General features: G+C 41.8%; 1 protein-coding gene across 2 annotated transcripts in view; it reads left to right on the top strand.

The window, feature by feature from the left end:
- PACRG (parkin coregulated) overlaps window positions 1-22,814 on the top strand; it is a 1,057,472-nt gene that overhangs the window by 25,567 nt on the left and 1,009,091 nt on the right. Inside the window, exon 1 of one of the 2 annotated variants that reach the window (XM_069607689.1) lies at window positions 21,095-21,182. The exons of the other annotated variant lie outside the window; for it this stretch is intronic. Coding sequence (XP_069463790.1) covers window positions 21,147-21,182 — 36 coding nt within the window. The 5' untranslated portion in view covers window positions 21,095-21,146. Of the gene's footprint in view, window positions 1-21,094; window positions 21,183-22,814 lie in introns of those variants that run through there. 2 annotated transcript variants of the gene reach the window in all.

The following is a 22,814-nucleotide window of genomic DNA, read 5'->3' as shown; positions in this document are numbered from 1 at the left end:
ATGGTCGAAGCTTGTTTCCATCTTAGATTTAGGTTTAGATTAGGCGTTTTTCAACCTAAATATACAGTTTAATAAACACCTTTGAACTGTGATCACTTGTGTCTGGCTTTACTGTTGCACCAGGAGTTCCTTACACCTCCTACCTTTCTACCAAAGGTAGTGTCCAAATTTCATTTAGCTCAAATATTTGTACTTCCTACCTTTTACCCACCACTCCATGCCTCCAAGGAGAAGGATAGACATCGTCTTGATCCTAGGATGGGCTTCGGCTTTTATTACTCCAGGCTGGTGAATCTTAGGCAAGATGATCAACTTTTTGTGGGTTACGCAGGTCATGAGCTAGGACTGGCTGTGACCAAGCAAACCTTGTTCCGCTGGATTATACTTTGCATATCTGAATGCTGCAATTTAGCAGGTAAAGCCGTTCCTATTGGCTTACAGGCATACTCAACTAGGGGTATGGTCACTTCATCGGCTTTACCGAGAGCAGTACCAGTACAGAAACTTGGTCCTCCCTGCATACATTTATAAAATATTTTTGCCTGGAAATTTGGGAAAGCTGTTTTACAGTGTTAATAAATTCCTGTTCATACCTCCTACATCATAATGCTTTGGGAGTGTATCAAAGATGAAGAATATGTGAGAGGACACAATACATTTGAAGAACAAATTACCTACCCCTGGTAATGGTAATGTTCTTTCGATTGGATGTTCCTCCCAGGTATTCCTCATCGCTTCCCCCCCCCCACCTGCCCCTCAGAAGAATTTTCATGTACTGCACCTACCTCTCTTTTACTGTCTGGTCTTTTGACCTTGCAAATGTCTGTGCTTTTGAAGAGAGTGGAAAAATTAGAACTGAACTAACAGGCGCAGTGCATTCTATATATACAGTCAGTGCTGTCCTGCTCGAAGGCGGTAGGAGGCCGATGAAGGGCCTCGAGTCAATTACACGCAGTGCCCTCTGCTGAGTGAAAAAAAATTCCGAAGCAGCTTCTGCTGGAAGAAGATATCAAAAATGAGGAATACGTGGGAGAAACATCCATCGAAAAAAAACTATAACAGGGGTAAGTAATTTGTTCTTCTATAGTGCTTAGTGGCAAGAGACAACAGTGTGATAAATGTGGTGCACTAAAATTAAATGTAAAAAGTCATGATATGAACATCTGTGTTCTTGGATGCCCCAATTAACTAGTCTGGCCCCGACCTAGCAAATGCGTCAATAAATGAATACATATTTCATGACACCCGAAAATAACATTAAAAAGATATATTTATAATAGTAGAAATGAATGGCGTTGCTTATTTTTCCTTTATGTAGCACAGCAGTGGTTAAAGATGGCCGTGTTATGAAGCTTCATTTTATGCAGTGTAAGTTTCAGGCTGCCTGCCACCCTGGGCGAGACAGAAGGGAATTAGTTTTGTCCATCCGAAGGCCATTTTCTTAGCTTCATTAAGCTGTCTGTGTAAGGATGGTAAATGTACTTTGCCTCCGAGTACATGGAAGCCACTATTGATGTGCAGCTAACAGGAGATGAACCATGTCTCAGTTGTTGTCTGAATGGATGGTCCTGGTAATGTTCAAAAAATGCACGCTCCACTAGACGCTCGAGCATATTTCAATATTTTGCAAGCGAACGTTCAGCCGTGAAATTCAGTGGAAACGAAAGGAGCTCATGAATTATGGCGACGTGGTTGTGGGTTCTGGAAAGTGTGCTTTTACATAATATAGAATTGGGTCTTTTAAGAACAGTGTGTGCATCAGTTGCAGCACTGGGGCTCTGCTTCGTTTGTTGTCCACCCCCGCCTCCTTCAAAGCAGTTTTTTTCCATGCTCTTCTTCAGCTCCAAATGTCCTTCGCCGGGTGGAATGGGTCAATTTTCTGCAAAGTTCATCCTGGCCACTGTCCCTTTTGTAAATACAATCTAGCCTTGCACACTAGTGTGCCAATGTCTGATCACCTTTGTTGTTGGCCCAACTGAAAGCATTGCTACTGCTTTCTTGTTGTAATCACCCACTTGTTACACGGTGAAGAAACGTGTCCTTCGTAGGGACATGGAGCAACATTTTCCGGTTGTTTAACATGTGTAATGCGCACAATTACTTCACTAAGTTTGAACAAAATACAGTTGAAGTGATGGATAAGCCCTAGGGCAATAGCACCAGGTATACACGAAATCAAGTTGTGTGTGCCCGCAGCATCATCCTCAAACATTATTTAGGCTTTCAGCCAAACAAATGTTACCACTGTGGGTCAGTAATATCTTAAACAAGATAAATGTGCGCTTCACTAACCAGCAAAATCCAAGATGGTGGACGTCCTCTGGGCTAAACCTCTCCATTGCACTACCATTATGCCACCCTATTCCTCTTTCTTCCTTCTTCAAAGGTGGTCCAGTGATCAGCAACCTAGTGTGAGTGTGACTTTGTTATATGAGCGCTGTCTTTGAAGCACCGGTTCCCAAGGGACCTTCTGGGAAGGGTTAATGTGCCCTGGGACAACGGTGTTGGACTTCCGCAGGTACTTCACAGAAGCAGCTTCCTGGGTATTGTCCCACATCGCAGTTGCGGACACAGCCAGGCCAGACAGTTAATAAACATCAGCCCTGTTATAGCTGAAGAGCTGCTAACCAAGCTGACACTAGTATGATATCCAAATACTGTGGCTGTATAATTGTGTGACCCTAGAAGCCACCATGTAATAACCAGACACAGCTTGTATTTAGTGTGATGTGCCACCCTCGTTGAGTGGGGTATGCAATTGTTGGTGTAGAAGGTTAAAAAGCCACCTCTATCTGTTGGAACCTTTCATTGGAGAAGATGTCCAGAATATACTTGTTACCTTTGAATCTGCTTTGCTGTCACTTCAGAGCAGTTGCTGGACATGTCTGGAGAATGGTCACAGCAAAAGTACAGTAATGCACTATGCATTTGCCATGAAGCATTATGAAAGGGACGGGGGTCTGACCATAAGGCCTCCCTTTTAGGAATTACCTGCATCATTTTATTATGTAAAACATCAAAAAAGCAGGGATAATCCAGACCTTACCCAAGGCTTTCTGTCGCAGTCGGTCCATTCATCTTAACACTTGTATTGCATACCTAGACCATAAACACAAGAAGGCCAAAATATTTGCAATATATATGACAATGATAAAAAACTGATCAGAATTTAGGCAGAGCAGGGTTTGTTCTTTAAAATAAATTCCCTAATTATTCCTTGTGTATTGTATACTTTATATCACTTCAGTTTAAGATTTGAAAGAGGTCATAAATCAAACCAAATATAGTGTCCTACGTGTTTCAGCTAATCTATCCAACATCTTTGATCCTAAGAATATAGAGCCATCAGGACTTCAAATTTTTGAGATGAACATCCAATATCCCACACGTGAGAGAAAATATAAACTAAGAAAACCCATAAATAAAACATGAGTCTGAAAACGCACCAAAGGCCAGGGGCTCAGACAGCATGCATGATACAGTCACTTCCGCCATCTCCCTTTGATGTATTAAGAACTGTTTATATTGGATTCTGAAAATCAATACCTCTAAATTCCTATCCCATATGCATTTACTGTGCTCTTTCATTCATGTATCAAAGAATTCTTTGTGCGTCTAAAGTCTGTTGCTGAGAAAATGACCTCTATTCTATAAGAGGTAAACGGGCGAAGTGCTGGGTACTGTGCCCTGACTGTCCCACATGTGGGTGTTATTTACCAATGAATCTGTCTACGAAAAGCTGCCTGCTCCCCCCCCCCCCATGTGCTGTTGGCACTCTTCAAACAACGCACCCCCAACCTCACTTCAACAGGGCCAGTGGCCATCTGAAGCATGGGTGTAGTCGTAACCTTTTGGCCCATTGGTTTCTGGTTAATGACCCCAGTGGCGTAGCCAGTCCCTGCATGTGGATGCTTATTGCACATTGCGGAAGTGGAAGGTAGAAGGCAACTTTCTGCCATAACACTCAGCCCGGGTCAATGAAAGGAATGATGCACTACAGCAACAACTTGTAAAATCTCTCACACCCATAAGCAGAGTGCTGACGTTTAAAAAAACATTAACAGTCTACAGAAACAAAGGTTGCGGAGGACAGAAGGCTGCCCTCCCCGTATCAATACACCTCCCTTGTTGAAGTCAGAGACTTAACTGCTCTGCTCAACCTTTAGATGGCTCACACCCCCTGACAATTGGAATCTCTTTATGAAACTAAATATCATCTGAATTGGGGTGAAAGGTGGATCCAATTGACCAACGGAAGGGCATAATAAGAATTCAATCTCCTGGCCTCAGAGGAAGTGGGGCGATCGACAGCACAGCTGGTTAATGTTCGTACTGTGGCTGTTCCTACTGCAGCCATCTACAGTACCTGGTGAAATGCTGATACAGGTTTGCTTGTTATGCTGGACCTGCAGTCATTTCATCTCCTCCAGAAGGTTACCTCTTTGATACTCAGCACACAGAACCTCTCAACAGACTCCAATGATTCACCTTTTTGTTCCCTCCTTTTTATCAGGATTTGGGAGCATAGAGGCTGCTCATGTATGATGGTTACCAAGGCCCGAATGAACAAAGAAAAGGTACACTTGATAGTGGGCATGCAGGTACACTGGGTGTTGGGTCATAACTCATGGCCCCCGTTTGTGTCCTACTTTTAAAGCTGCCCCCCAGTCCCACCAAAGGAGGTGTAGGCTTGTCGCCTATGCCACTCTTATTTTTTTTCAGGAAAGGGGAGGAAGGTCTGAGACCATTTTGAGGGAGTGCCACACTACTCTGAATATTCCTTTGTGTAGGTGCATATATTCTGATCCTTGATTTCTTGACTTGGACATAAGGCACATGCCACCAATTCTTTATGCCCATGTTGGACTGGAGATCTGTAGGGTAGCGCCCTATGAAGTTTTTAAAAATGAACTCTCTTTTATGAACTTACAGTCTGAAGAAAAGAAGTATCTTGTCCATCAAACAGTTGATTGAAGGCTGGATCCAAGAGTGAAAGCTCTAATGACTATTGAAGTGGTTACATACAGCAATGAGCATAAAATCAACTCGGAACTGTCCCACCGTGCCATTTAACAGATTCATTGTCGCGGTTTTAGGAGCAAATTCAGCATTTCTGTCGCTAGCAGGAACACAGGAACAAGGCATATCCTTGTTCACACTTCTTCTTGGGATCCCCTGAGAAGTACATTTCCGATTTCCTTTAATTGCCTTGTTTGTCTGCCTCACCACCAAAGCAGATTTGGAGAAAACATTGTGCTGCTGTATTTTTTGAAATGCGAACAAAATGATCCTTTGCCAGTGTAATTTCCACCCTAAGAAAATAAATGGCAGTACACGTAAAACTCGGCATACTATTGTCTCTATTTATGATCTGTTCAGAAGCAACCAATTTGGGGAATGAAAGGTTTTGGCCCTTGGGAAACAAAGCAGCTATGACGATATAATGTAACTTGTATAGCGCAACCTCTGCCAGTTATGGGGACCTCTTTGTACAAGGTTCTCTAAGAAAGAGATGGGAAGGGGGGCTAAAGGGAGCAAGGGGTGCTATGCTGGTGCGTACAGGCTCAGAAGTACCCACTGTCTGTGAGATTGTAGGCAAGGTGGACATGTGGGTTTTTTGTTGGTAAGGACCATGCATCTTGCCCACGCCCTTTCTCTTGAATGGTGTGGAACCTTTCGTTTTATGGATTTGAACTTCTTTTCCAGCTCTATCTGCACCACTTCCACTGCCTGGGTCTCTCTGGATAGTTTCCATGCAGACACCTCAGCATCCTCTTGCCAAGTGATAACTACAAGCAATTCACCAATTATCTGTTGAAGAATGACAACCTTGTTTGTAATTTGAGGTCATGCAGCCTGAAGCTTGCTAAGGGTTTGTTCTTCCATAAAAACCCAGCCTTTCTTTTATCTCATTTCATTTCCGCTTTATTTCGATAAAAATAATTGATTACGAAAGCCAAAATGTACATAGACAAACAAACGCAATCGGCAGCAAGAATGACACATGTTGCCCAATTAATACAATTGAATACAGATTGCCAATACTAATATGTACTAATATGTTTGTCTATGTACCAAAATGTACATAGACAAACAGAAACACAATCGGCAGCAAGAACGACACATGTTGCCCAATTAATACAATTAAATACAGATTGCCAATACTAATATAAAAACAATTATTGATCAGTACCATCAAAAAAGGAAAGTGCTCGTGTGGATACAGTACATAAAGATTTTGGTTGTGACATGCGTCAATCATGAATGTCCATACATCTGTTCGGGCCCTCAAATCGTGCGGTCGTTGTTTAATTCATAGACTAGCACGTGCAGAGGAACACAAACAAACATATTTGCAGTTATGGAAGAAGATTGCTAAGTTTCGTTCTCCCATACCAAACCTGTATGAAAAACCAACCTGTGGTAAACGTGGCCAGGGGTACCTAAGCTCCCAAACAGAATCTGATGGCCTTAGCAACAGTTGAGACCTGGTTCTGCAGAAAAATATACTTTAAAGACATTCTTCTAAGGTCCTTGTAAATAGGGCAGAGATGCAAAAAAATTCACTCCACCTTCCCTGACCCCTGGACAAAAAGGACAATACGGCTCATGTTGCCATTCCATCTTGACTTTACAGATGCCAGAGGTAGAAAACCAAAACGAAGCTTGAAGAACAAAGAGCGCATTGCTTTGGGCCTCATAGAGTCCAGATAGTCTTCCTAGCGCTGCATCTGCTTGAGAGCCCAATAGGCACTAAACTGAGATGATATTTCCAATCTCTTAGCTATTTCTGCCATCCTTTCCAGCTTAAGGGCATGTTGTAATTTGGCTTTGAGTTTTCATCAATGGTCGTAGGGTGGGCCCAAAGATCCGAAAGACCCAGAGCCAAGAAGAATTCGGTCTTTACATGCAGCAGCCAAGGAAGGGTTAGGCCACTCTCCTGGGCCATTACATCTCAAGATTCTCATTTTTTCACAACCTTATTCAATATAGGAGCGGTTAGCTCTACATAACAGTTTGATGGACTATAGATCTAATTCCAAAAGGATTTGAAAAGTCGAGGCACTAGTTGGAAGCCCCAGTACATTTTAAAGAATGGAATTCTCACCCACAGACAAATGTGTGGCATTGCAACACCTTCATAACTCAGCACCTTAGACAGCAGCTTGCCTTGCTTGGGCCTTATAGGCCTCTGAAGCCACACACACTGCACCATCCCCATAGGAGTTAGCAAAGTTAGCTATTAAGCCACTATATCTAGACATTGTCAACCCCGCCTTTTTGGATTGTTCACCCCAAGAACAGTCTTCATGCGCTCTTTTACCCAGGTAGTCGTACATCTTAACCTGCTCAATTTGTGATCCATCAAGGACTAGGTCCAATCTGGGGCACTTATTTCCCCATGGCCTTGGTCTTATTAGTATTATCAGTTTTATCATTTTTGCTACAGAAACGTGAGAAGATGGCCGGCTGACGGCGCAATCCCCTCTGGGTCAATGACAGGAGAATGGCGTCGTCGGCAAACATCAAAGCTGGAATCCTATTGTGCACCAATGCAGGGGCATCAGTGGGTGAGGCCAAAAGTTCACAGATAACTTCATTTAGTCTTGTAGAAAGGATAAAATTAGTCAATGATGTATTTCGCTCTCCAAACAATTCCACTAATCATATCATACCACACCACCCCAAAGCTGGTTGTGTACGCTCACACATGTCTCCTTGGAAAAAAGCACCTCTCCTGAAACTAGGAAGAAGTCTACTGTGCAAGTACGTATCTGTTTAAAGGTTTAAAGCATGGTGTGCATCACCAGTGCGATCATGGTGTGCCTCACCAGTGCGATCATGGTGTGCATCACCAGTGCGACATGGCGTGCCTCACCAGTGCAATCTCTTGACAATGGAACAAGATGGGGGAGACGTGAAAACAAAATGTGGATGGCGATGCACAGCAAATAGACAGTTCTTGAGGGCTTTGAGTGTGCTGAGTGATGCGTTTGAGACTTTGATGAGTGAGGGGCGAAGAACGAGAAATGATGGTTTCTCGCTCCATCCGTGTTGAAATTGTGTTTTTTTTTTTTTCTGGATTTTGTTGGAGGAAGAACGTAGGACCTCACTTAACTAGCTTCAATCCAATGCTGTACTATTCCCGTTGGTACACAATGTATCTCTGTGTGCAAGGCTGGACTTGAAAGATATTGAGCTTCAATCAATCACGTCCATCATTTTAGAACACTTTGTACTATTTCCAGTTCTACTCAGAATGCAAGAAAAGTTTCTGATCAGATTGCTCAAATTTCTGCAACACTTGCTGCTGCGATCGGTTTGCTACCCCAAAGATGGAGGTTACATTCCTGGCAATTCAGCTTGCCCTTTCATCCCTTCCAAATGAATAATATTCAGAAGAGATGAGGACATGTGGTATGGTGTGGCATGCCTTTTTCAGTGAGCACTATGTAAATATTCTGACTAGCCCACTCCATCTGCGCTGAGGACCTACGCCCTACGCTTTAAAACAACTTTTCCCTGAGCGCTCCACTTAGACGTTATTCTCCCTCAATGGAGTTTACCCTACCATCCCATCTCCTCTGCTAACTTCACACTTTTACCTGTACTCTTATGTGCATCCTTCGCTCCAGCACAGCTGGATGTTCACGTTATAAATCCCATACATACGTTGTTGAACTTTGGACAAGCTAGAAAATATGCTGTTTAAAATATACTTAAAGGAGTGGTACAAGGTTTCATCTTTTATTTAAAACATTGCAGCAATCCTCAATTGCCCCAGGAAGAGTAGCATTATCCCACGTATGAATATATAAATTAGCTTCAATAACAAACCCTCAGATCCATTCCTCTGTGGAACTGTGGATGCTATTTTAGATGTCATCGATGCCATTCTGCAGTAATGTTTATAATGTAACAAAAGTAGGTTGATTACTGGAAGTCTGATGTTGTTCAGCTAAGGCTACATCCTGTCTAAATGTGAATACAGGCCACACCGTATTGCTCCGCTGCACAGTGGGCAATATGGCTGACAATAACATTTCGATCTATGTCTAGCTCTTGCACACCTCGAGATGGAGAGAGATGAGAGATGGCGCTACATAGAAATGTCATTTACAGTTACATTGTCTGTTTGGTGCAGTGATGCAATGCGGCCCTGTGCTTATTTGTAGGCAGGGCATGCCTCAGCTAAACAATGCCAGGCTACAAACCATCAATCTGTTTTTTTGAACATGTGAAAATCACTCCATATTGGTAAAGATTTGTTCTGAAATGTCAACAATGTTCTGTGTTCCATGCGCTCCTCCGCTCCTAATTGCAATTAATGACTAAAACATCCCAGTGATCTGGTCTGCAATGTATGATGTTTCGATCTGGAGAGCTTGACAGTCAAATTGTAATAGAATACACAACTCTTCAGTATGCCTTGGGGTTTTAATGTTGGTTCTTAACAACAAAAGCCAACACCTATGTCGACATCCACCAGGTCCTCCAGGTCTAGTCCAGCTTTCTGTAGGCCTTCTGTTCGCTCAAAATGCTCACAGGAGTGTCTGCCCCTCTTCAAATCGGTCATCAAACTTCCAAATACCAAATTCTTAATGTTTTCCACTTCAAATTGAACTTTTCGCCCTGCTTGTTGCAGTTTCTAATTAATCACGTTTTTAGTTTTAATGAAACGTCTAGTCCCCAAAAAGGTTCAGCAGCGCACAAAATGGAATGGCAAAAAGTTCCCGTTGTGTCTAATGTTTGTGTCTTCAGCATTGAGTAGTCTGCAGCTTCCTCATGCTGCGCCCGTGTCCGGACCAAACAGTCGAGATTTAAATGGCTTCTTTGACATTTGTTTTCGGCTTTAAGCATGTAGGTCTCATAACCCATGCGTTTTGCCCCGTTTCTAGCCCCCACAAATGTGGGTAGATAAGGGAAAGCGGGCACAGGGAAATACATGTACTTTTCCAGGCTGGCAGAATGTATTTCAGCAGGTGATCCAGCATTATCACAGTCTACCGGTGCCGCTGCCCGCACACACTTCCGTGTGTCCATGAGAGCACATCTCCTTCCTAATAAGATTTCTCCTTTCAGTTCAACCTTAAAGCACTCCTTTTATCTTCTACCCTGTGGCTATTTTCGATTTTTTGAGTACCGCAGCCGCAAAGTCAACCCAAGCAGACTTAAAGAAATCATGGCTGTTGATCCTAAATGCTTAAAGAATTACCTGCAATGTGGTTGGCAAATTACGTTGTTGTTTCGCTGGGTCGATCTCCACCGAGCACTAACGGGAGGCGGCCCTGCATAGCTCAAACCAGAAAAAGCAATAGTGAGTGAGTGGCAGAGTCTAGTGCCGACAAGGTCGATCATGACTGCCCATGTGGAGTATTGTTTAAGGGAACAGAGACGTTTTAAGCCTGGGTTTACCACAGCCTCGTTCAGTGCTCTTGGCTTAGTGTGGGAGGCACGCTGAAGCACCATCATGAAAAACAAATTGAAGACACAAGGCCTAGTTAAGAGCCTGGTCGTAGAGGGAAATCTGGCGTTTTTTTTTTATAAATGCCTCGTGTTTTACTGCCCAGCTGATTTAGGTTTTGGGAAGCCAAACACAGTAGAATCACTTTCTTTGAAATAGGGTTACAACAGGCATTACTGGTAGAGATTATGGTTGGCGGTATTGGTGCTTGCGATAATGCTGCCTGTTTCCAATGGGGGAGTCACACTAAATCTAGATCAAGCAGATATTGGTCTTTTTTGTAATTGTATGCTACAGTAATACTTAAATTACTTTTTGTACAAACATGACAATGCTAAAAATCAGTATAATATTGTCAGCTCAAAATAGCATGATAATAATTCTAATGCAATCCTACGTTCGGAAGACATTTAATCTAGGAGATCCTTAATGAGATACTAAAATCTAGTCAAATGATAAATGAAACCAATATCACTTCAATCCATGAGTCTGCTCCAAAGAAGGTCACAGTTAAACAAAGGCATGCCTTATTCCCCATAGGCTTGCAAATATTTCAAACCTGAGCAAATTACACTATCCGCACAAGCGTCCCGCCAGAGTCTGCACAATCTCATATCTCTAAGTCGCACCTAGCCTCCAAAGAGCTTCTGTGTCTCTACTGTATTCATTCTCCTTTACTCTCGCTGAATCGGACTAATGGGAAACTCACTTAAGTAAATAGGAGGATGATAAATCGTGTGGAATGTAATCCCTGCTATGTGACTTAGAAGCAAGTTTTACACAGTTTTGATCCCAAACAAGATCTTAATGCAGTTTTAAATTTTAAAGCCAATATCCTAACAGGATAAATCTTAAAATATCTACATGAGGCAGTACTCTCTACCCTTGTGTGCAGTAGGGGTGTCACGGTATCAGTTTTATGACGGTACGATAACCTTCTTGCCAAATGACGGTATATCATGGTTATCGCAGTATAGCAGGTGGAGTTAACCAATCTTAACAAATATTTTCTAAAAGGTCATACATTGTCGGATTTATCATCACAAACAAAACCAGGCATCCAGGGCCAGAATTGGGCTTTTCAACATACTTTCAACTGAAATGCCACCCCTTGCTTCCACCAAACACACGTGTGGAGAGGAGGAGGGGCGGGGGGCGGGGAGCCCTGCTGCGCCTGGCAAAGCAAACTGAATAGCTTTTCTTAAGTGGTCATTTAGGCTTTTAGCTCCCTCACTGGCTACTGGTGAAGATGAACACGTTGCCATCTTTATAACCTGCATGTCACAGATCAATGGAGGCTGATGGTAGTATACGCTTGTGCGCATACACACACGCACGTTCTCTTTACGTTACAGCCTTTAGTTTACTTCTGGGCCAAAAGGTGTTCAGTAATCACGGATATGTTACCCTTTGGTATGGCAGCAGGGAATACCCACAGAGATGAGTGAATTTCGTAGTGTGACTTATTATATGTAAATTCAATGATAGAACCAGGGAAATCCCCCATTGTCATATGTTTAGGAAACATTATCCATTATAAATATATAGACCCCAAAGCCGCCAACCCAAAGTAAACCCTTTTCCTTCTTGGCACTGTATTTATTCTTCCTTTTGCTAACCTATTGATTTTGTGTCAGGCATGTGTGGTTTATGGAATGGCATTAAAAACTGCTCCAACTGAAACTACTTGGCAGATGGCACATCCAACACTGCAAGACCAAGACTGCGCAGCACTTGCTTACTGCAGCCTTTCCAAATCGGATTGAAAAGCACACTTAACGGTATAAACAGTATACCGGTATAAACAATGTGATGGTTATTATTGTTCAATTGAGTGGTTCACGGTATCTTTAACGGTATACCGTTATACCGTTACATCCTTAATGTGCAGTAGCACCTGGAGTGGCAGGTGGAATTTCCAAAAAATGATCTCCGACCCTAATAACTGAACACACTCAAAGAATATGCTAAAATACTACTTTATAACCAACTCCAATAAAGTAGGAACACCTGGTGAACAAACAAATTGCAGCTCACACTCATTTTTTGAGTATACAAAATCTTTATACTTCGATGAACGTCTTCTATGATGTCATCCTATGTTGCAAATAGTAAAAACCTATTGGCTAGAACATATATACCTATATATCTTTTAGGTGTTGGTAACCTAATTGTCTGCATGCCTGAAACTAACTCGAAAAACAGATTAATAGCAGAATAACGGCAGCGGATTGGCTTCTGCAACACTGTATAGTACACTACTACATAGGCCCTCGTGATTGGTTGGCATACTCTCCCAACCTTAGACTTTCAGCTTGTTAGCAGCACGTGAACAAAATAAAACCCAGGTGCGGGGAAAAACATTGGACTACTACCCACTTGGTCAATTAGCCTACCATCTCTCATCAGTTAAGTCCTGAGCCAAGGCTTCTTCTTTGTAGTTGACCTTGCTGACTGTTCTCTTTTTTGGGGCATTGTAACGGAATGTAGGTACATCACTATCTTCAGTTAGAGTTTAATGAATATGCTTCGTTTTCGAGTATTGAATCACATATGAGAAACCACGATTTCGTCCATATTGACCTTTTATTTGATGCTATTTAATTCAATTTTGCTGGGTGCTATTACTCCTCTTGACCTCTGGACACTTGATTGCTCGATCTCACATTCGCTTTCTGCATCTTTAATTGTTCAATATTTGGCATTTGTAAATGTTTTCTTCTTTACATAATCTAAGAGAAATCTGTCATGCGTTTATAGCTTATCCTCTTTGTCTCCCCTTTTTGCCTTGCAATTATTTCTTGATGCAACATCCTTGATCCCAGGCCAATAGATAATCTTTGTTCCTCGCACAAAGCTGTTTTCCAGTGCCTTTCAGGTATGCAGCTTTGGTTTGTCTCTGAGGTAGTTTGGTCATTCTTAACACAAGTCTGACATCCATCTTTTTATTTATGGCCGCTCTTATTGCGTTATGTTTTCTTCTGCAGCAAGCTTCTATATTTCTTATCTACCTTGTGTTTCTGCATATATACATGTATTAATCATCCTCTTGTCACTTTCTTCTCAATTAATATGATTTCCTCGTCTCTGCACACATGTTTCTCTTATTACTTCAAGTACACATTCCTTCGTCAAGTATTTGCATATCGTTTCAGTGCGTCCTTGTATCTTCTCTTCATGACGTTATTTTGCTCTGGTCTGATTTCTCTTGTAGCTCTTTGATGTCCAATGGTATATGTAGACACCCTTCTACCATGTCAGTGCGAGGATACATTTGATACGGTTGTCTAAGGACATAATGCCTCTTGTATCTTCGGTGCAGTATAGGGATGATACCTGGTGTCACACACACACTGCTCTCTTCCTGCTATTCTAATATGACGGATGTAAGGGCGCGGCACTAGAGTTGACATGTACATCTGCCTCTCTACACTTAACTGGGCACAAGTGGTTTTCTTATGTCCAACACCCTCCATAATAAAATGACTGCTCACACTAGTATTAGGCCTAGCATTAACCAACTTCCAATAAAGATTAATTGACATAGTAATTTGAGGGAAAGTATTGAGCAGATACCCAATTCACCAAGCAGCTATTCTACTGGCGCTTTCCCAGACATGTTAGTAAGTAACCTTAGGCAATAAATCTCCAGTTTTTCAAATTACTTCTCAAGCCTAGATCCCCATATTTCTGCTGCATACAGCATCAATGAGATAATTTAGCCTTGAGGATAGTGATTATGGAGGGGACTATGTTCAAACGAGAAGAATCTGATTGCCCCAAATAGTTGCTGCAATGAGTGATAAATTGTCTCCTTCTATAGATGTCAATTAAGCCTGTGGTAAAACATCACTCCCAAGTAATTATAATAGAGTACACTATGCATTTAAATTCCATTTGTATTTTCTACTAGTGTTTCCTGCTAGGATAGAAAGACATAGGGCCTCATTACGTGTTTGCTGGTACAGTAACAACGGTACCGGTAAGATTGCCGGGACCGTTGTTACCAGACCGGCAAACTACAAGTGCTGCTCCTGTGGGCCTTTGCAGCCACCAGGTATGTCCTGGTAGCTGTACCAGCACCCGTGAGCAGAGCATGACGGTAGCACTGGGACCGTTATTAACGGTACCAGTGCTACCACCTTCCCCATTCCCATTGAGCCCTATGGGGCTCAAAATTGAATGGGGACACATTTTTTTCAGCACCCAGAAAAGGGCAATTACCGGGTCAGGCAAGGTCATGACCCAGTAATTGCCCTTTTCTGGGCGCCGGAAAAATATGAATACCGGCGGCAGCCGTGCCTGTATTACAGGCACGGCTACTGCCAGCCTCGAAATGAGGCCCAGAATCTTAGTTTTGTTCATATGTATGTTGAGTTCATTCAACAAGGTTGAATACAAGTCGAGTACATTTCATTGTTGTAGAAAGGAAGTAAAATCCATCAAGATCAGGTCATCTGTATATCTCATTTTATTGAGATGGGCATTGTCCAATTTAGGGAGAAACACTTTGTCAGAGGCAAGTGCCACAGGTAGGTCAGACGAGTATATGCTAAATAATGTTGGGGCTAAAATGAAACTGTTTAATCCTGAATAGGTAGGAACAGAGTTCATTAGATCACCAATCTGTCGTTCTTATTTTACCCGAAGTTTTTGGTTTCATGGCAGTTATAATTTTTAGTAAGCCCAGTGGAATGCCCCAGCTAAAGTTTGGCCAAAGAATGCCACGATTAACCATGTCAAAGTCAGAGCTAAAATCACTGACCGTGACGCATACCGGCTGTCTTGCCCCAAGCAAGTTAAATCATTTGGTTATGTGCAACTACAGTAGCCAAGGGAGAGGATACTTTTCTGCATCCCGTCTGACTGAAAGGGTGGATTTGATTAAGGGCAGCCCATTCATTAAGTTTAAGCAAAAGAACCTTTGCGGATATCTTAGTCAGTGCCTCTAACATCACAAGGATTCAATAGTTCTTCGGGTCCTCCCTGGCTCCACGTTTGTGCACTGATATAAAAATACGAGGTTCAGTTAATTCTTAGCTTCCTTGACAGACAAACAAATTAAAACGGATAGAGTAAAATATTTCCCCACAGCCAAGGGATTCTTTTTTACTACTGCATTGCAAATGCCATTTGGGCCTGGTGCTCTAGCATTCTTACTTGTTTAAATGATTGATACAATATCCTCAACTGCATGACGATATTGCCAGTTGCAAGAATGCATATCAATTATTAAATCCTAAGAGGGCTTTTGGCCTATGGTGTACTTTATATGCGCTTCCAATTTTTCATTTGAGGTCCCTTCTATAAGACAGGAGACATTAATATTGCCATTAGCCACTGTACAAAATAGACCTACTCGCTTCAATCAGGGTTTGCCAACGTTCTGTTTATTTCTTTTTTCTTTTTAAATGCTTCCTCAGTCACATTTCATAACTTGCTTTTAACATTTTGCTAGTACTACATAACACTTCAATGTCACGGATGCTATAATTGATATGGAGGACCTTCTTCCTAAGCTCTTTTAGCGTCGCTAATGTTGACTTCAAAGGCATTTTGGTGATGAGTATTTACTTTAATCCTTCCTTGAATTCCATAATCCTTTTATCTCCAATTGCTCCATTGTGTTACATACACCGTACCGCATAACGTAGTAGTGTTTCGTATGTACTAAAAAATAGTGACATTTAAGTTATACCCTCCTAAGTTGGGCTTAATTGTGGATTCCTTAATTCCCTTAAAGACAATTCAGGGTTTGGGGAGAAGTGGGGTTAGGGGAGGTCCACAGGAGGTTAGCTTTCTCCAAGTTAAGTGGACTTCAGTTAATTTGATTAGCTCCTTCGTTTTTTTGTAATTTAGTCCGATTATGATCCAGGAGTTCCTGTGGCTCAACTGACTCACAACTTGCAATGGCAACCTATCGACACCGCGTTCAGCTCTATATGGGAATTAATTTAATTATTCAAAATAGTAATAGGGACTTATACAACGGACTGAAATGATTAGGAAAGAATGGTGCTAACACATGGAGATCAACACAGATTTTCCTAAAGACAGTATACACAGAGGACTCTGACAATTTAAGACTTTACTAGGGTATTTATGGGATTTCACATAGGGTTTCTTATATGGTTTCTTATAGGGTTTGACAAATTGCAAGGTAGGTAGCAGTTTTTTAGGTCCTAGGGAAGGGAAATTCTTACAAAGAGCCTTGAATGGGGTAGTTTAAACAGGGAACCGGGTTTCTGGACAGCGAGGCAAGATCTGGTCCTGCGCAGTAGCGGGCTCTCCTGGAGGGGACAGCTGGGCCTAGTCTGGTCACTATAGACAGCGAGGTGCAACAGCTGGGCAAAACAGGTAGCGGGGAAAAAGCGAGTCTGGTCACTGGATAATCCCAAAAAAGGTTCCACCGCCTTTCCCCCTTTCTCCCTGAATTATGGATTTTTGTAGGGTTTAATTCTGGATTAGAGGTACAGCCTGGGTAAGAGGTTATGCCTGCATCTGCTCTCAGCTACCCCTGGCCTGGCACTGGAATCTGGAATCTTGCAGGGTGAATGTGGAATGTCTGGATCCCTGGATGTTGATTTATGAATGCTGGATTTTCTTGAATCTTGGATTTTGGAATGTCCTGACTACCCCTAAACTTCCTCCTTATAAAGGCTGGATGACATCAGGGGATTTTTATGATGTGGGCAGAACTGAGCTAGACCTACCTCCTAACAATCGGATAGGTCATCCTGTGGATGTAGCCGCCTCCCTGTCAGCAGATTGGACTGAAGGCAGTGACTCATTTTAGTGTGTGTGTTTTTTTACAATGTGCTTTTGTTCTACCAAAGTTACTTTTGCCAAAATCAGTTATGGAGCAAAACACTTATATTTACATGTCATCATCAGGAAAATTAGATAGGCAGATACCACATTTCACAAGGGACATTTCTGTCCAAGCGCCAAGTTTGTGCGATATGGCTTTGTTCTCCTGGCATTCTTTCGTGATTTCTATGAAAAATACTTTATCAAACATCCTACAACTCGATATACATGAGCCTAACAGCATCGTGCCTATTTGCATTTAAGTTTTATAACCGTAGCATGTGCGCTTTCCCCAGAAATGACAATTTCCTGGTGTTTATGTCCACAACATGTCAGAAGAACCTACAGTGTTTTATTTTAATGGTGCAAGAATGCCATTTAAACGGTCATAGTTCCACATTACTGTTTCTTCAGGTTACTGACATAAATACTTTCATATCAAAAAGTCCTTTAAATCAAATGGATGGCATCTGTCACTGGAGGGTGATCCTTAAGATTGCCCCAGTCAACCTACCCCCCCGTGTCGGCTCTGGGCAGCAGGGCTACCATAGCAACCTTTCATTCTGGCAGCTGCAGCTGAAGAGCGGTGTCACCAGGAATTCACACTTGCCCGTGACAACGCCAGTCCCCCTGATCCATTGTTCTTGGCTGGAGAAATGCTATAAAGTCTGACGAGGTCGCCACATCCCACACCTTGGCCCCTTCCATGTGCCCAGGGGCTAGTCCATTTGGGGAAGGTCATTCTGTTCCCAGGGGAGGCAGGGCCCTTTGAAGCCAACGCCTGCCAAACCTGTTCTGCTGGTCTCAAAGTAATTTTTATTTTTTTAAATTAATTTTTTCCTTTCTTTAAACAGAAATCCAGTCTTTTTGGTAGTACATATCATGTATATTTTAGAGCAACCCCCATATTCCATCACATTTCTGTGCAAGCACAGGGCATCATTTTAACATTTCACTTTCAAAAGGCATTTTCCTGCTTGGCAAAAGCACCATTTTACAACTGGGCTCATTTTTCTTGGATGTTTTTTTGGTGCACATAAAGAAAATACTGGCAGCCATTCTCTGGGTGTTCCAGGTTCCATCTCGCCCCATATGTGCTCGACCGAGTCAGCGCAGGCATTATTTTTGTAACTGCAAAGCACAGTTTTGATGCAAGGGGATAGTTCTCCGCAGAGCCAGCGCAGCCATTGTTCTGGTAACTGGTGAAAATGCAGTTTGGTGATGTAGGGGAAGTTCTGCTGGGCTGGCAAATGTACCCCACACATACATGTAATGGGAAAAGAGCAACTTCAGCTTCAAGTCATTGTATGAGGTATGCTGTTCTCTATAAGGTCAACATTTGCTAAAGATGTTCTGATGACCAAAAAAAAAACCAATGCAGCTTTTATGTTCACAGGCAAACCTCGTGTTTAAGGGCTATGTGTCTGGTGTGTGGGTGATCATGGGAATTTTACATTTTGTAATAGATGTGACGCAGCATGTTGGTTTTCATGCATGTCAAACAAAGCAGATTATATATAAGAAACTCATTTGGAAAAGTGTCTGGTTTCTTAAGTCAGTTTAGGAAGCTTTGTTTTCTTGCAAAAACGTATTTTGTGGTGTTGCTTTAGCAAAGGACACAGTTTTAAATAATAATGGCACTATATAAAAGATTGTGTAAAGCTGCTTGGGTTCAAGCTTTTGTCCTGTCAGTTACACCAACATCCATATTAACCTAGGGTGTGGCTAAGCTATATTGGGGTTAAATGGGTTTCCACAACAAACGAATATGAAAATAAACGTGTGTGTGTGTGTGTGTATATGCAAGTCCTACAGGAATCCTCTCGCTTCTAAGCGCTGTGATAACAGGTGTTCATTCAGCCTTTCTGAGTTTGATTTTGCCTCATGCGTGATGAGCACTGCTGCAGGAGGGCGATTATTTGACTCATTTGGCTACCATACCGCTATAAATATCCCACTCCATACAACCCACACATGCCGTTTTTGACTAGCTGAACGAGTGAAAAACCTTCAGCGTCTCCACAGCTGATGTGTGTTGTATGAGTGGACCCTGAGAAAGCTGTGCTTTCACTGCCTCTGTCCTTCCCAAAGGTCCATACACTTTTTAGCAAGACCTGGTGAATTTGGAAGATATTAATTTTGCTGAAAGTGCCAGACCTGGTAGATCTCGGTAATAATGATGAACAAATGTAAACAAATTGATTCTGATATGTTATAAACTGCACTTAACCAAACTCCTTGCCTAGCAAGTATAGTTTCATCAAGCCGTACAGCGCCTTCACGTTTAACTCTATGGCACCCGTTCTTAGCAGTACCATCTGGCCTGGCTCTTTGGGCCCTGGAAAGTTGCAAGCTTTCAAGTTTTTCAATTTACTACACCAACTGTTGTGCACCGCACCCATCCTCACACGTAGACGCTTACACCTTTTCATGCACATGTGCAGTAATACATTTTGCTGTTCTAGAACAACTCTCCTCCAGGCAGCTCTAGAACTCTCTGGTGTATGCCACAAAGTTCGATGGTTAACCTGTTCCTTGTAGGCTTTGTGCTTAGTAGGTCTTGGTCAATGAAATGTGGCTACAAACGTGTACCATTCCGTGGTAAATGGAGCTGTTCCAGCTATTTAGGGGATTTAAGGGACATTACGGGATTTCTTTCAACCTTTGCAGTTGCATCAATTATGCGAGGAACCCTATTGTGACCTTTACATTTAAGAAATGTGGGCTTTGGTTGAGACAGTCAGGAATACATTTGCAGCCAAGTAGCAGCTATTGAAATAGGCAATGGTGTCTCGGGTTTTTCCTGGTGTGTTGGGCACAAGAACACTTCAACCCAGCTTCAATTGCAAATTATTTCAGAGAAAGGGAGAGTGCAAGCCCCTTAATAGTGATAATAGCGAGGGCAATCTCAGTCTTCACATTTGTGGGCTGGCTCATTCTTTCCAGCTGCCATCATCTTGATTGGGCAATACCCAGTGTCACTGACACGGATATGCGCCCTTTAAGATTAACATTTTGGATTTTTCAGGTATGTTGCTGTGACCAAGGTATTCCTCTATTGTAGTGCCACTCTATGTTGTATGCTTTAAACTAGGCAAAGAGTCTTTGACGGCCCACCTAATTTGCCTTTCTGACTCCTTCCTCTCACCTGGAAGGCATTCCAGACCATTGAGTACTTGTGATGAACCCTGCCACTTGTCTGTCACATCTGTCTATGTATGCTGTTTTGTCAAGATGTCACGTAGCCTCTGTTAATTCGTTCATTTGGGTGATTCGCAAATAGCAAAATGCTTGATTTAAAAAAGATGCTCTTTACATTACAAATAAGGAGAGCATTGTATACTACAAAAACATCTAATAACGTAGGAAATAATGGCAGACACTGCATGAAGCTCAACAAATGCCTTTGCTAAAAGAAAACTGTCATGGATAGGTAGTATTGGTAGGGGTGATAGATTATCTAAACTCAGCTGCATGAAGGATTTGTTACATTTGTATAGCAGATTTGCAAGGAGTGGTGCTGGGAACAAAAGTCCCATAAAAATGCAGGAAGAAAAAAAAGTTATGGGATTAATAAAGTTATTCTGAAACATTGGGTACAAGCTAATAATTAAAACAAGTTTTATTGGTTAAAAAAGGATACTCCATATTATACAGCGCCACCCACCTGATTGATAACAATATATTTTTTTTAAAAAGAAGAAAAAACCTACTGAAACGCAGTTAGTCTTTGTGTGTATGATTGGCTTTCAGTGCATCATTATTGCATCATAGTGGCATTGATGGCACTGTGAGGGCATTAAAATGTGATTCAGTCCCCACTCCTAGTTATGTAAGATGGAGGAAGTCAGCTGGACCACAGACCTCCAGGATGAAGAATCCCTTGTATGTATCTTTTCCGCTCCCGGTGAGTCACCTTGGTTCATGCTCAGTTCTGTTAAGTGGCTTCTGCAAACCAATGACTGGCCTGCTCTTGATTGAAGTCTGAAATCAAAGTTAAGAGGATCAATATAACTAACCTCATTAATGCTAATCTTCCTGGCACCTTCCAAATAGGAAGCTTCTTGGCACATGCCCTAGTCAATTATGTGTTGCCTTCTCTGCCTCAAAATGGTTTCACTAGTTCTGGTGATATTTAGATCTTACATTCTAACTCCAACTTTTAAAGACCAGCATCATGTGCTCAAAAAATGGTCTTAGCTTTTTATTTACTTCATAGAGAGTTCTTTTCCCTTTTAGAAACTAGATGACATTACGAGTTGGTTGATTATGAACTTGCAGCTGTTGTGCTGACTTGGATAGGATAAGGCAACGGTCTGATCTTAAAGTATATCACTTTTAATTTCAGGTAAATGTTTGTGTAATTCCTGATTATCCATTAGTTAGTTTGTACCGCTATGATTTGGTGCCCAATTTAAACATTATTTAGCAATTTAGTTGTCGACATTCCTTTGAGTAGACTTGCGTTAGGCTAATTAGACCTGTTCTCCCATTCTTCCTAATAATTTTTTATGAGGAATTCCTTTCCTGGAACAGATCAAATCCCGTTCACGTTTTGGAGGCTAATCTTGAGAGGGTAAGGAGATGAGATGTGGTTTAATGATAAATTGTCACTTATTGAACTTGGAGACTCGAGGAATAATCCTTGCTTTGCTTTGCTGGTTGATTAAATTGTTTGATCAAGGGGACACCATTTTATGTCCATGTACCTGCACTATATTGCCTGACAAACTTGGGATCGCCTATAAAGGTAGTCAACCCAAAAAATATTTGAAGTGGACATGTGACTCAGAGTTCCCAAACTCCTGATCACAGGGACCTTCCAGCGATTATCTCTGGAATTGTTTGTCTTTGTGAATGGTTGGATCATTCAGTGTATTTGTAAATGAAATTGAACACCATGTTTTATAAACAGCCCTGATGTGTTTTGTACAGTTAACTGACATTACAATTATTAACTTTAGAAAAGCGTTGGTTTTGCCCTAGACATAGCACTGATCCTCATGACTGAAGAGTAACTCAGAGTTTCATTTGTACACAATTTTCCTGCTGTGCTCTCGGCCAACAGGGCTAATTGGAGATGAAAAATCATAATCAAGAAGCACTCGGAGCTAGTTTAAGCATTGGACTGACTAGTCATTTTAATGTTAATTCCATCATATTGTATGGGAAAACATGTCTATTTGGAAGCCTCATTTGCATGATTGTTTGTTAATGTGTCAGGAATTAAATGACACTCTAGTCCCAAAACTAGGGTTGCTAATTTGACTGTTTTCTAAACCCTGCAATTCAACTTTTTTATGTGGATATATACATTTTTTTGTATGCATATTTCTTTTTTTGTTTTATTCACATCTGCAGATTGTTAGTTCAGCAATAACGATATTGTAGTATCTTGCATTGCATATAAAGAATGTTAGTAGCTACTGAATGTAGAATGAGAGGAACACAGAGTGTGTGGATTCAAGAGGGAAGTTGGATAGCAGTTGCTGCTGCTGGGAGAGACGGAGTATGTCTGTGAGGTTATTGATGTTCCACT

Source organism: Ambystoma mexicanum, chromosome 4q (assembly GCF_040938575.1).
Source record: "Ambystoma mexicanum isolate Mex_15411 chromosome 4q, UKY_AmexF1_1, whole genome shotgun sequence".
NCBI lineage: Eukaryota > Metazoa > Chordata > Amphibia > Caudata > Ambystomatidae > Ambystoma > Ambystoma mexicanum.
This window is presented reverse-complemented; position numbering and strand designations above follow the sequence as displayed.